The sequence below is a fragment of the Tyto alba genome, unplaced genomic scaffold (genome assembly GCF_018691265.1).
Source record: "Tyto alba isolate M040663 unplaced genomic scaffold, T.alba_DEE_v4.0 Super-Scaffold_16, whole genome shotgun sequence".
Classification (NCBI taxonomy): domain Eukaryota; kingdom Metazoa; phylum Chordata; class Aves; order Strigiformes; family Tytonidae; genus Tyto; species Tyto alba.
The window spans coordinates 8148650-8161512 of NW_024881278.1; the positions used below are offsets into that span (position 1 = coordinate 8148650).

The 12863-nt window shown below is 42.0% G+C and overlaps 1 protein-coding gene across 4 annotated transcripts in view; it reads right to left on the bottom strand.

Annotated features, from left to right (window-relative positions):
• Positions 1–284: 284 nt before the first annotated feature.
• The window catches only part of ANAPC1 (anaphase promoting complex subunit 1), a 33871-nt gene continuing 21292 nt past the window's right edge, over positions 285–12863 (bottom strand). For all 4 annotated transcript variants that reach the window (XM_032989204.2, XM_042789578.1, XM_042789576.1 and 1 more), the window contains exons 29-47: positions 11610–11701; positions 11303–11437; positions 11067–11149; positions 10836–10914; positions 10171–10245; positions 9352–9428; positions 9023–9113; positions 8878–8931; positions 8388–8581; positions 7911–7997; positions 7268–7385; positions 6335–6412; positions 5849–5916; positions 4023–4161; positions 3527–3613; positions 2861–2956; positions 2315–2513; positions 1687–1821; positions 285–642 (exon numbers count right to left, since the gene is read on the bottom strand). In XM_032989204.2, coding sequence (XP_032845095.2) covers positions 527–642; positions 1687–1821; positions 2315–2513; positions 2861–2956; positions 3527–3613; positions 4023–4161; positions 5849–5916; positions 6335–6412; positions 7268–7385; positions 7911–7997; positions 8388–8581; positions 8878–8931; positions 9023–9113; positions 9352–9428; positions 10171–10245; positions 10836–10914; positions 11067–11149; positions 11303–11437; positions 11610–11701 — 2003 coding nt within the window. In that variant the 3' untranslated portion in view covers positions 285–526. The remainder of the gene's footprint in view (positions 643–1686; positions 1822–2314; positions 2514–2860; positions 2957–3526; positions 3614–4022; positions 4162–5848; positions 5917–6334; positions 6413–7267; positions 7386–7910; positions 7998–8387; positions 8582–8877; positions 8932–9022; positions 9114–9351; positions 9429–10170; positions 10246–10835; positions 10915–11066; positions 11150–11302; positions 11438–11609; positions 11702–12863) is intronic.

Consider the following 12863-nt stretch of genomic DNA (forward strand, 5'->3'; position numbering starts at 1 on the left):
AAAAAATAAATATCCCATGAATGAGACTGAAAGATCATGCCAGTTCTTGAAAAGCATACTTGGCACGACGCGAGGGGCATGCCGGGTGGCTTGCTTTCCCTTCCAGCCTGAGACCCAGGAGGAAAAGCAAGTTTGGCGTCTTCTGGGCTGCCTATCTCCTACAATCTACAGTAGTGGCTTAAGATACATCACAAGCAAAGAAGTTATAAAAATAAGGAAATTGTAGAGTTCCCAGCCAAAGTCTTTTCAGAATTCACCACAAAAAGACATATTTTCAAACAATCCTTAGTTACAAAAGTAAATTTATTATTAGTTCACTTTTACATTATTTTTTTTTATTCATTGTAACAAGTTATAAATAACTCTTGGTCACAGTCACCACATCTGGGGACAAGTTTGAAGTTTATGTTGCTTGAGCAGTTACAAAATTCAAGTACATTTTTCCTGTATGTTTTTTGAAAAGCATGGAGCAACACAGAGCTGGCTCTGCCGTTCAGTAACCACACGCAGAACGAACGCCGCGGACCTAGAGCACCATGGACTGGGGATTTCTAAGCAACAGAGGAGCGAGCCTTAGCAACGCGCGAACTGGCATATTCAACTGCTTGAACTTCAAAAGCAGCTCAGAGAAGTTCGTGCTTCCTAAAGAGATTAAAAGAAAGAAAGAAAATGAGCACGGACTGGTGCAACGCTCGCCCAATAGAAGAGCTGTCAGTGGAGGAAGGAGAGCCAGCCAGAGGTCAGGGTGCATCTCTGGAGATGTGCTCACTGCTATTCCTTTTGTTGCAATTAAAAAGTAAATTTTTGTATTAGAACTTTGAAAAAATCCCAAATTTGATTAATGTGGCAGGAACTCCCCAAACAGAAGTGTGTAACGGGTAGAGACGACACAGAAAACCAGGATTTCCATAAAGGCCTTTTGACCTGAACAGCCAGGCAGGCACCTGACTGGAAAACATCCAAGGTGAGACACAACAGCCGGCAAGCTCAGGGTGCCATCACCTGTGCAAGACTCCCAGGCTGTGGGCTGTGGCCTCCAGGAAGCCTTCAGCCACAGACTCCTCTCACCACCGAGGTGGTAACGTTCGTGTGTCATCCCTAAACAAGCCACATTGTTCCCCAAATTGAAGTCCAGCTGCATTTCTTTGGCAACCTGAGAAACCTTAGGCAAGCAGAGGAGGACTGGTATATCCCCAGGTTGGGCTGATGGAGGGCAAGAGAAGAGCTGCCTAGTGAAAGGGTCCCGATGTTCCACGGATCCCAAATCAGATTACCCCTGGAAACCCAGGAGAGCAGGTGATTGCTCTGAGCAGGTGCTTATATGAAAGAGATTTAAGGACATTGGGGATATAGCTAGACCAACAAAAAGAATGCTTTTTCCCTGGCACAGCTCATCTGTCCAGCCCTGCTGCCTGCAAGAACATCATTACCTGCAGGTCAGGGAAAAGCCAAGACTTTTTTATATAGTCTAATCCTGGCTTCTCTAGTCCTGCATAAAGTTTCTATCTTTTCTGTCCAGACTTGAGACAATTCCCAAAGAAGAAAATTCAATGGAAGTGCTTTCAGAGGAGACACACGCTGTCACGTAACTTCTAGGATATACTCCTTTTAGTATGCAAGACCAAACACCAGGAGCACTCTGGACTTGCAAATCCATGCAAGTCCAGAGTGCTGCTCCAGTCTTACCTTCCAAGCCTCCAGCTGCCAGCTGAGCTGGTGTTGGGACAGAGTGGTAAATGAGGAAGCAAGCCAGCATGCTCAGTTGAGATTCCTCCGTGGGCTGTCCACTCAGGTAGGAATGCAGAGACACATCCCCTCCAGCTGTGATATGCAAAACACACCGATGAAATGTAGGGAGCATTTGTGGGAGGAAACAGGAAGGCAAGACAATGGGATCTCCACAGAAAAAGCCCACTGAAAAGTCTCCATCTCCCCACAGAAGGTGGGCTAGGGGTTTGCGGGCAAACCTTCTTCCTTCTGCCATGGTCCCCCCTACACCCTTGTTCTCTGCTGTGGGCACCCCTTGCTTCTGCTCCTACAAAATTCCCCCAGTGCAAATATTAGGAAAGCATTTTCCCTGGGAAACGTAACCTTCCATGGTTAGCTAACGTCCCACCTACACAGTCAAACATCATTCTGCAGTGAATGTTTCACACCAAACTGAAAACAAGTTGGTTTATGCTAACATGCAAGTGCCTTCCCTTCAGTTATTATTTTTTAGTACTTTTGAGGCAAAAGTCAATCTGGATCAGCAAGAAGACAAGAATGCTAAATTGCAATCATGGCTATAGGATTAAAGCTATCTTTGCTATACCTTGAAGCCACTGATCCAAAGTGTTATCGATAGTGCACTTCATCACAGGCAGAAATTCAGAGTTCATGAAGAGTCCTCGGTTTGGATTCCTGCTCATTCTCTCCTGGTGACTTCTGGAACTGAAAAATTCTAACACCAGCTTTATCTGCCACAGCTCAAATGTCTCCGACATTTCTCTTCTTTCTAATCTCCTCACAGCCTAGCAGAGGGGAAACACAAAGTGACTGTGAGAATGTGAACTGCAGGAGGAAAGAAACGCTGCTGCCATAAACATGAAGTAAATGAATCCTCAAACCCCGCCTTGCCAAGGGCTGCCCTTCTGAGCACCTGAGAAAAACTGCCAGCTAATGTTTCTGGTGTAATTTCAGTTTTCATTACCTTAGACTATTTTCCAACTTGCTTTTAAAATCTCTGCTATCTTCCTGTAAGCTTGCTAATATGTCTCCCCTTCTTCCTTTCTGTCGCCTATAGAAGGGTAGACAACGAACAATACTCTTACGCCAAAGTGTGGCTATAAAAAAAAAAGAAAAAAAGTGTTTACTCCACCTGATCTATTGCTATGTACGTGGGCAGCATCTCTGGATTTTCTTGGGTAACACACTCATAAAGAATTGAGGAGAAAAGATCCAGGATTTCCTGTTTCTGATAAAAGACACATGTTTAACAAAGCACACATGCTAGATGCAAGTTATTTCAGATTCTTGCATTGCTCACATTTCCTTCTATTAAAGTTAACTCATGCACTGACATTACATAAGTTAATGATAGCTAGCAATGCTACAACAGCTTGCTTTTATCCTTGGACTTACTAAAACTAGGCATAGTGCAGCTGTATTTCACCCCCTCCCTGAAGTCATTTTGTGAAGAGAAATACAGTGCAAAACACCCTAACCCTTCTGCAGCGACTTCACCTAAATACTTCAGGACACTGAGCAGGGCGCTTGGTATTTGTTAAACACATTCCACAATGAATACAACTGGCGTAGACAACTAGCAGCAACTGTCATGTAACCAATAGGAAAAAAACCCCAAACCAACCCAATTACAGGCTCAACACTGGTTTACACCTCTGTATTACAAAACATCCCTTAGAATATTCCCTGTCTCCACTACTTGAAGGACTGAATTCTGTTCCTTGCTTTAACATAGGTTTTTCCCACCTTTTATTCACGCAAGCAAGAACCCATGCTAGTCCATATCTAGGCATCATACCTGGCCCATGTTCACAGTTGGTTTGCAGAAATAATCAGCAAATGAAAACAGAGCAGGATCAGAAGTAAAAGCTGAAATTGCTTCTGGCTAAAAAACAAAACAAAACAAAACACAGATTAAAACACACTCTTAAAATCAACTTTTTGGTTTTACCGCACAAATGCAACAGCAATTTATACCCAACCCTTCCTTCCCCAGCACACAAGTGAGGAGACTGTTACCTACATAAAGCACATCGTGGGCAAAACATGTCCAACGCTTCTGTCTGCCCACGACAAACATACAGTCGCAGAGCTGCTCTTAGCTTAAGCTCATCGCATGCCCTGTGAAAGCCACCAGACTTCCTTTCCCTCGAGCACAGCAAGTGACTTCAGTACTCATAACCATGTGGCAGAGCTAGGTGCTGGAAACAGGATCACACAGCACGACCTGCTGTGCTTCCCTCAGCCTTTCTAGAGGCAGCATTCCCAGCGGGAAAACAGTTTGGGAGCCCTACCTTGAATGCCCGAGCTTCAGAGTTTCGGTGAGTAACAGTCTGTGCTAAGAGACTGCGCCAGCCCATCGGGTCCTCCTTGTAGGAGAGCTGCCCAGCTCTCAGCTTCACGTACAAAACACCACCCTTTGAAAGAATTGATCTGAAATAACAACAACGGCTCTTACTCTAAATCGGTACACGTACACAACGAGGCTGACCTGTAAAGGAAATTTGATCTCCAACAGCTCATATACGGTAATATCCCCATTTAGGCTTTGTCCTGATGATTTATCCCTATTCCACTCACGTGTACATAGAAATCTTGAAAGCTGCAGGGCAGGCTGCTGTCAAATGGTGACGGCAGGACAGGCAATGGTGACCAAAAAGGGATGAGCCCTACCGATAGAAGGAATATAACTTTCTGAAGCCCTTGCAAGTTCTTGTTAGGCTCTTCTAGGACGAGCTCCCAGCACCAAGGAAAACCATGCAAGGCGGTATCCAACAGCTTTAAAGGGGTGCTGTGATGGTCCTTTCTCCATGTAAAAAAAAAAAAAAACACCACAAAAAGCACCCCCCAACAAAAAAAAAAAACAAAACCCACAAACACAAAACCAAAAAACCAACGAAACCCCATTATTCCCGACCAAGCCTACAAACAGCAGTGTACAGCAGTTCAAAGTTATGCTATTGCAAAACAGCTGCACGTTCACCTGATTTAGAGTATCAGTTGCACCATTAACTGTAGGCACTGGGCATCCTTAAAATAACTAAATTATCTGTATTGAAACTAACTGCTTAGCATAACAATGTAGCAGCAATTCACATGTAGTGAGATAGGGAAAATTACTTCTCACACGTACATTTATCTCCAAAAGCCTGCCAGCCAGGTCCCAACCATTTTAAAGGGCTGGGGACAAGATGTTGCAACACGAGAGCTGCCAGATTCAAAATGTCTGGAGACCCAGAGAACAGGCAAGTCCCAAAGGCAGTAAGTTCCTCAGTCACCCACGCTGGTTTCTGCTGTGGCAGCACAGGAAGGCTCTTTTGGACAAACAAGTGCTCAAGTGTGTTAAAGGCTCAACCCAGGAGAATAAGGCTGGCTTCTGCCAGCACTGGGGCAGCACACAAATCAGCATGTGCCTCCTCCACTGGAGGAACCTGCACTCCGCCTCAGCCCCATTTGTTATCTTTAAAGGCAGGGACCAACAGATGCTGCATTGTCGTGCCTAATTTAATCTCAATAGTGGCATTTAAACTAACTAGAAAAACCATACTGATGAAAGATGCAGCTGACTGCTTCTACACTACTCACAGCGACAAGTTACACTGCAGGCTGCTAAGCGCAGAGATGAGAATGATTTTACCCACAGATACTGTATTCCGGTAAGATTTCTGTTTTTCACAGTTGCCCGACGGAGAGTTAAAATGCAGTAAGCAGTACTTTGTACACTTCACGTAACATGAGAAAAATTGTATTTCACAAAGCAGTAACAGCTAACTACTGTATCAACAGTATGGGAAACATGACATCATATCAACTCAAAACTAAACTAAAACCATGAGTTTAAGATAGTTTCTGGTACTGCTCAATCCCACTGCCAATATCTGCGGTTTTTACTATCAGGTTTTCCCCTGCCCTGTTTTTGCATGAATTATTCACATCAATAGGTGAAACCAACTACGCAGTTTCTTTCTTCACCCTAAAGTGCTGTCAAATGCACAACAGCGAACCGATCAAAACCAGACTTCTTTCCAAACTGTAGGTGTTACAAGGACAGGAGGTTTTTAAAGAAAAAAAATAATATTACAAGGTCATTATTCAGTTAGGCATTATAAAGAATACTTACTTTAGATGATTCGTTCCCTTGCTTAAATCTATTAATAATTCCCAGTACCGTGGTCCCTTCACTCTGATCTGTCAATGTAAGCATTTTTATTACTAGATATAACCAGAATCAAGAGTTTTCTACGTAAGCCTACAGTTATTTCTGAGCCCTTACAAGGGCACGTGCCCTTTTATAGTGTTACCCACCCTGAAAACTCAGGAAAAACACCTAGCTTTGTGTCTCTAGCACAGAGACCTCCCTGCTACATCAGATATTGAAAGCGTTATGATCGATCAAGACCAAAGAGAAACGCATGGCATAATTTAACATGTGCTCCATAGTGACAGAATTGTCTTTGCAGCTGTTACTATAGGACGGTGTCGTCCAGAGTCTGGGGAAGGCTGGATAGGGAATCAAAGAAAAGTCACTAAGTCTCTGTTTTTGCACTGTTTGTGACACAAAAACTGGGTGATTAAATTCCACATTAGAGGCAGAGACTGACTTTACCTGCTTCAGTAAGTGGAGCTCTGGAAGAAGCGTGGGTGCCATCAGTTCCTCAGTGGCTTCTGCATACCACTGCGTGCCCTTCAAAATGCCACCAGTATTCACATATTAGTAAAGCTCATTTTCGTGTGAAAAGAAAGAAAACATGCATCTCATTTATAACCACCCCATTGGCAGAAGTCAGTTTCTGTTTCTGAGTAAATACATGACTGAGCATTGCCTTTAAGGTCAAGAAACATAATCCTAAATTAAAGTTATATTTCCCATGGAAGGATTAGCACATAACATCGTGCAAGTCAGGCACGCTTCCACTGAAACCTTAAGGTTTGAGAAATAAACTATATTATGAACGTGCACAACTCTGTGCCAGAACCACGATGGATCCATGCTGCATCTCTTCCTGCCCAAAATCCCAAGAACTCTTTCTTTAGTCCTTTCATGAGCACTGCCTGTCTCATGTAAGCTTGTACAAAATAAATCCTGCAGAAGGGACTCTTCCCCAAAAGACACATAATGCAAGCACCAAGGAGAAACACTAAATTGCCTGTTTCAGCAGAATTAGGAGGCAGCTTTTAAAGCCACAAATGGTTCCAACCACCTCTGTGCCTTTGGAAGTCCTTCCTCTTTAGAAAGCGGAGAACTATGACCCTGGGTCAGTCATTACACACTCAGCTGTTTGAAGGCTTTGCGGTGATTTTTATTTGTCCTGTATTCTGCTCTCAAGGTGACATCAAAGCACATGTAAGGTGTGAGTGGGTTGAGGACAACCCTTCAATTATTCGCCCAGAATTTGGCTTGTCTTCACCACAACTTGAAAACAAACCCAAGGCTGCTGGCCACAGCAATGAAAACAGCGTTCCTTTGGTGTATCAGTTTTCAGCTGTCTCCCACACCTTCCAAAGGCCTTCGCTCCTCCTTGCCTCCCAGACCCATTACCTTGTATGTAACCTCTATCAGTGCGTAACAAGGAGTGTTTGAATCCACATCAACAGGCGTCAAGAGCCTCGGTTCTGCCGCCAGCACGTACAAGTGACGCAGAGCCTGGAGGTGGTACCTGCGTGTGGGAATAAGGAATTCAGCACTGTGCAGTACAGGCAGGGAATAATCCCCAAACACCAAACTACACACAGCTCAATAACCAAATGCAGCTGTTGATTAAACTAAAGGTAAATTTGTAGCAACGTAGTAGGTTTTACTTTTTTTTTTTTTTTTTTTTTTTAAACACATATGCGTTAGCTAACAGAACAGGACTTAATGAATTGTAACTAAAACTGATTAAGAGTCATAAATGGACAGATCTTGCATGAAAATCTTTTCAGCTGGGTGAAATGGACCAGTCACATCACTGGAGCATAGCATAGAGCCTCAGGAAACCTTCTTGCATTGCCTCACTGATCAAAGATCACTACAACTATCTTACATCTTCGCCTATGGCTTCTGCTTTCCACTTTTTTTTTTTTTTTGGAAAAGCTCCAAAAATTTATTTACAGACCACCTAAGTAAAATTTCTAGATCATTTGCCTCTCAATAACCTCTTCTGTAAGAAGGTGATTTAGCTTAAGAAAATGCAAACACTTACCGATTGTCCGTGCTGTGAACAGGGAAGTGAGGGTACAGAGCACAAAGGAGAGCAGCAATTGAAGAATTTGAAGTGCTCAGTGAATACCTGTAGATAAACATGATCTATTAGTTTCTGTGCTAACAAACACCGGCCACTAGCACAGATATCCAAAATATTTTGGTGTCCCAGGAAGAACAGCAGCAAAGTGTATACAGGCAAGGAATTTATAACTGTGTCCCCAGAGCAGTCAAAATGAACAGGTAGTGGTAGGAAATAAACACAAGCCAGAAACATTCCTATGGCATTTAAGCAATGCAGTGTCTAGAAGACAACAGGACTTCCACTTGCAATAGATGTCTTTATGCATCTGTATGTTATTTAAAAAAAAAAAAAAAAAAACACAACCAAACAAGTAAACTGCACACTGCTCCAGCTTTTGCAGGTGAGATGAAAAAAAAACAAAAAAAACCCTGTCTTTTCAAGTGGCAAGGTTACCTTCCTCCTCCCAGAAAGAGGAGCCCCAAAGCCATGTGGTGAGCCAGGTGGAACCCATAGTTCATCTCTCCACCTGTCTTTTTGTGCATGAAACGGCAAAGCTGAAGGACTTTCAGGTTTCCAGAGCCAGCCATCACCATCGCGAGAGACAGCAGCAGGACGCTCAAGCATGTTTCGAGATTATAGTGACCTGTCTTCAAGCAGAAGAATAGAGAAGGCATTATAACACTTCTGTGGTCAAACACACGCTTCTGGTTGGTCTACTATGCTGCTTTCTACCCCAGAGTTTGAAAACCACATTCCACAGAAAGAGGGAGAGCGGAGAATCAGCAAAGTCCTTAACAAAAATGATTCACAGCCCTGCCGCATTCTATAAATAGTCTGTAATGTAGAAAAGTAAAAAGGATGTTTTTGTTTCCATTAAGGTTTTGGTGAGGGTAATCAAAGTACATTACATTTTATCATTGAGAGAAGACTAGAAAGAACTTACTATTGAAGCTGTTGGTGCTGACAAACACTTCAGGAAATCTGTTGCATATTTGTACTGGAAAGAAAAGAAACACATACTAAATATAGATACAAAAGATAAGTTACAGCTCTATGGAAATTGAAGGGAAAAAATAAAAACTTCTTACCAAGCACTTAAATGCTGCCAGATTTTCTGAACCAGCAAATCGAAATCCCAGTGACAAACATGCTCCAGCAATGATGTAGACATGAGCTTGCCTAATAAGTAACATAAACAGGAAATGACTAAATGTTTCTCTTTTCCTCATCTGAATATGCATCACAAACTCCTTTATAATTAAAAAAAAAAAGGAAAACAGAAAAGAAAGACTTATCCTTCACAGAAAACAGAGAATAAAATTCCCTAAATATCAAGGGAGATATTTGTTTTGTATACCGGTATCTCAATAAAGAGTTCAGCTGCACTTTTCAGAAGAATTTTTTACATGTTACTTACGCCAGTGTTTCTAAACTCAGATCTTCAGATGAAGGCAGCTCTGTTGCATGAAGAGATATACTGTTCTCTCTTATGATCTACAAAAAGCATAAGAGAGAAAAATTAATCCAGGGGAAAACGATTAATTAACTGAAACTCTGGGCGTTGAGGGTTTGTAAGCGATACAAAACAGGCATATAAAAGCTGGGTTTTTTTCACATGCTATTGCTCCATCATACTCCTGATCCAAAAGGGACACACCTTTCAATGCTCCTGCAGCAGGTCCCTTAGAAATTTCTAAAACAATGGCAAGGTTGTGTCAGAAGCACAGTGTTACTGTATGTACTCAAATATGAGATAAAATCAAACAGGATGAGACCTCAAGAGGCCATACAGACCATCACATCAGCATCCTCTATTTCTGATAGATATCTATCTCATTTGGTCTTAAAAGTTCCACACGGCATATCTCGGAATACAACTGATCTCACTGTTTAAAAGTTGCTCCTAATGCTCAACTGAAACCTCCTTGCAGTGATTTTGCACATGGATTCTTGCTTGGTCAACATGGAGAAAAATTTAATCCCTTTCTCTGGCACCATTTGCTGTCTTGAACAGCTGCATCCCTCCTCAATCCTCTCCTTTCCAGCATGATGAGGCAGGAGTTCCCAGCGCTCCCGTAACGGTCCAGTAATGCAATGTAACAGTCATCTCTGTCACGTGAACACAATTAACGGACATTTTCTTGTGCGTCTCACGTGACTACGGAAATGTTCACATGCAGAACAATTCAGTGAGATATAAAATTGGGAAATAAACACATTAAGTGTAAATACCTACCTGAGGCACGTTGCTATTAACCCACTTGGAATTGGGCAAGATGTCATCCCACAAAATCAGGCATCGAGCCAGGGTCTAAAAAAAGTGAGAAAGTCAAAACACAAGGAAGAAAAAAAAACCTACACAAACTTCATCGGTATTCTTTAATATACTAACTGCATCCAGAAACACAGACAATCCAGCTACACACTAGCAGCTTCTCCACTGCTTCTCAGCCTTCATATCAGAAATGACAAAACAGATTTTAAGAGATGCAAATTTTGCTTGCAGAAAAAAGAACCACAGAAAAAATCCTCGCAAGGTCTGTATGCTTATCTGGTAAGCTGAGATGAAAACTCACCATGTACTTATAACAGATGCTGAGGCCTAAATTATTTTTTATCTGTGAAATTTATTTGGGAAAAGCTATAAAAATTTATCTAAACATTTAACTTAATGTTCCATAAAAAATGTACCATTCAAATATTTCTCAATATTCTGTGTCTAATGCTGCATGACAAACAGAAATTGTTTGAAGGTATGAGTTTGGCTGGCAAGCAACAGGCTTACTAGCTATCTAAAGGATTCTGCATGATAGGCATGTGGGTTAGATTAAAAAAATTAAAATAAGATGCCTTTTTAGTATCGTTAAGTAGACGGATAAATGATACAAAAGAAAATCTTACCCTCAATAAAAGGAACTCTGGTTTTACAAAGTCCAGCAAATACATGGTATCTGGTGCCTGAAGCCAGTCAGCAATGGATCTGCAGAGCACAGTAAAGGAACAGGGTTTCCAGATCATATTTCAGCACTGCACAAAATTGAGGAACCCACACAAAGCAGAGCCAACATTACGGCAGTTCAAACTGCTATCACAAGTTATTGCACAACGTCTGAGCAATTCCAAGGTTAGTACCTGTTATTTGTCTTTAGGTAGATCATAGCAAGTGCAAGTGTGGCACCCGGACAAGTAACATCCACATTTATGGTGTCTCCCTCCTGTGAAAACACAACGCACACTTTCAGAGAAGTTGACTAGGAAGGCAACAGCCTGTAGTGATGCATATCCAGAGAGTCACTTGCTGCATTGAGACACGCACCTCTAGCTATTGCTATTTTCATCTTAAATGAGCAAAAATCATCAACACGTACCTTGATTTGGTAACTGGGAGACTTGTGCTTCTCTCTGTGCATTCCTGCTTGGAATCGCCTGTGACCCCCAACCATGTACTGGTAAAGCTGCTCGGGAACATTGAGGTCTGACATGCCTATCAAATTACTGCCGTGCTAAGGAACCAAGAGGAGAAATGATATGGAAGTGCCTTCCCATACAACAAAAAAAAAAAAAGCTTTCGGCCAAAGGCACTTGGGAGTCAAGGATGAAACAGCTCTTATTACCCCACCCCAGTGTACAATGATTCTTCTACTAATTGCAGTTGAAATGAAGAGAGGCACCTACCCCTAGGCAGACCATGCCTAAGGCTAGCCCAGATGCAAGTGAATAGGACTCTCTGTCTGTGCAGTACTCCATTTCTGGGCCAGGGGGACGTCCTGGAGAAGACAGAAGAGTGAAAGCCATCCTTTAAAATTCCACCTAAGTAAACAGTGTTTAATTAAGTACTACATTCCTAATGAAATGAGGACAAAAAAAAAAAAATATCTGTCCCTTCTCAAGAAAGTCAGGGAAGTTCTCAGTGGAATTACAAGTAATTGTCACTTAACCCATCCATCACCAAATGGCAAACCCCTCCAGAAGCAGGATATATTGCTAAATGATATGGTAGGAGTTCAGAGATGCAGTGATAACACCATGTTACAATTGTGTACACTTTAAGACTCTGAATCTATCCAAATTCTGGCAGCAGAGTTCAAAAGCTGTTGCTAGAAAAGATTGCATGTATCAAATTACCAAAACATAACAGGTATCATTTCACCCTTAAAATTTATCTCGTTCTCTATTTAATATGCCCTACTGTCTTTTTTAACTAAAAGTTACATATAAGCATGAATACGAACTTAACTGTTACAAATAAAATCAGAATTGTGCACAAAACGAGGACACAATTCAGATCAGAAATTTAAGAGCTGATTCTGAACAGTAAAGACTAGTGTTTAGAAAGCCTTAAACAGAATTCAGAACAGGAGAATTTAGGACATGATGGCTGTACTTCTGCCAGCCTAGTGAGCTAAAAAGACTGTCCCTGCAAGAGAAAAGCGTTTTTTCCCTGCCAGGGCTTTCATCTCTGGTTTCTATGGTGGCAGCTACCTCACGGAGAGACATGAGGAACAGCAAATGTCTGGGAAACATCAGATGCATTGGGTATACAATGTGCAACAGATCTGCTTGAAAGCTGTAGAGGGTCAGCATCTCTGTAGCTATGGCATCTGGGTCAGGAGGAACGTGTAGTTGCAGCAGTCCTTTTACCAAACAACCCTAGAAATCCCCAAACCAGCTCATCAGACAAAATTTCTGGGTGGAAATAGTATCTAGATCCAGAAATGATGCTTCTGCATTTCCTCTACTAAATTCAGTGATTCTATGCTATTCAAGCACACAGTTCACAGTAATTTCTGTTCCTCTGTAAACAGAAGATGAGGTTTGGAAAATGAGAGGTGAGTATTGCTGTGGGAGATGTACTGTTAAAAGAAATGTCAAAATTCTCAGCTGCCTGATGTACTGTACAAATCACTCACACATCGTGACTCTCCCAGT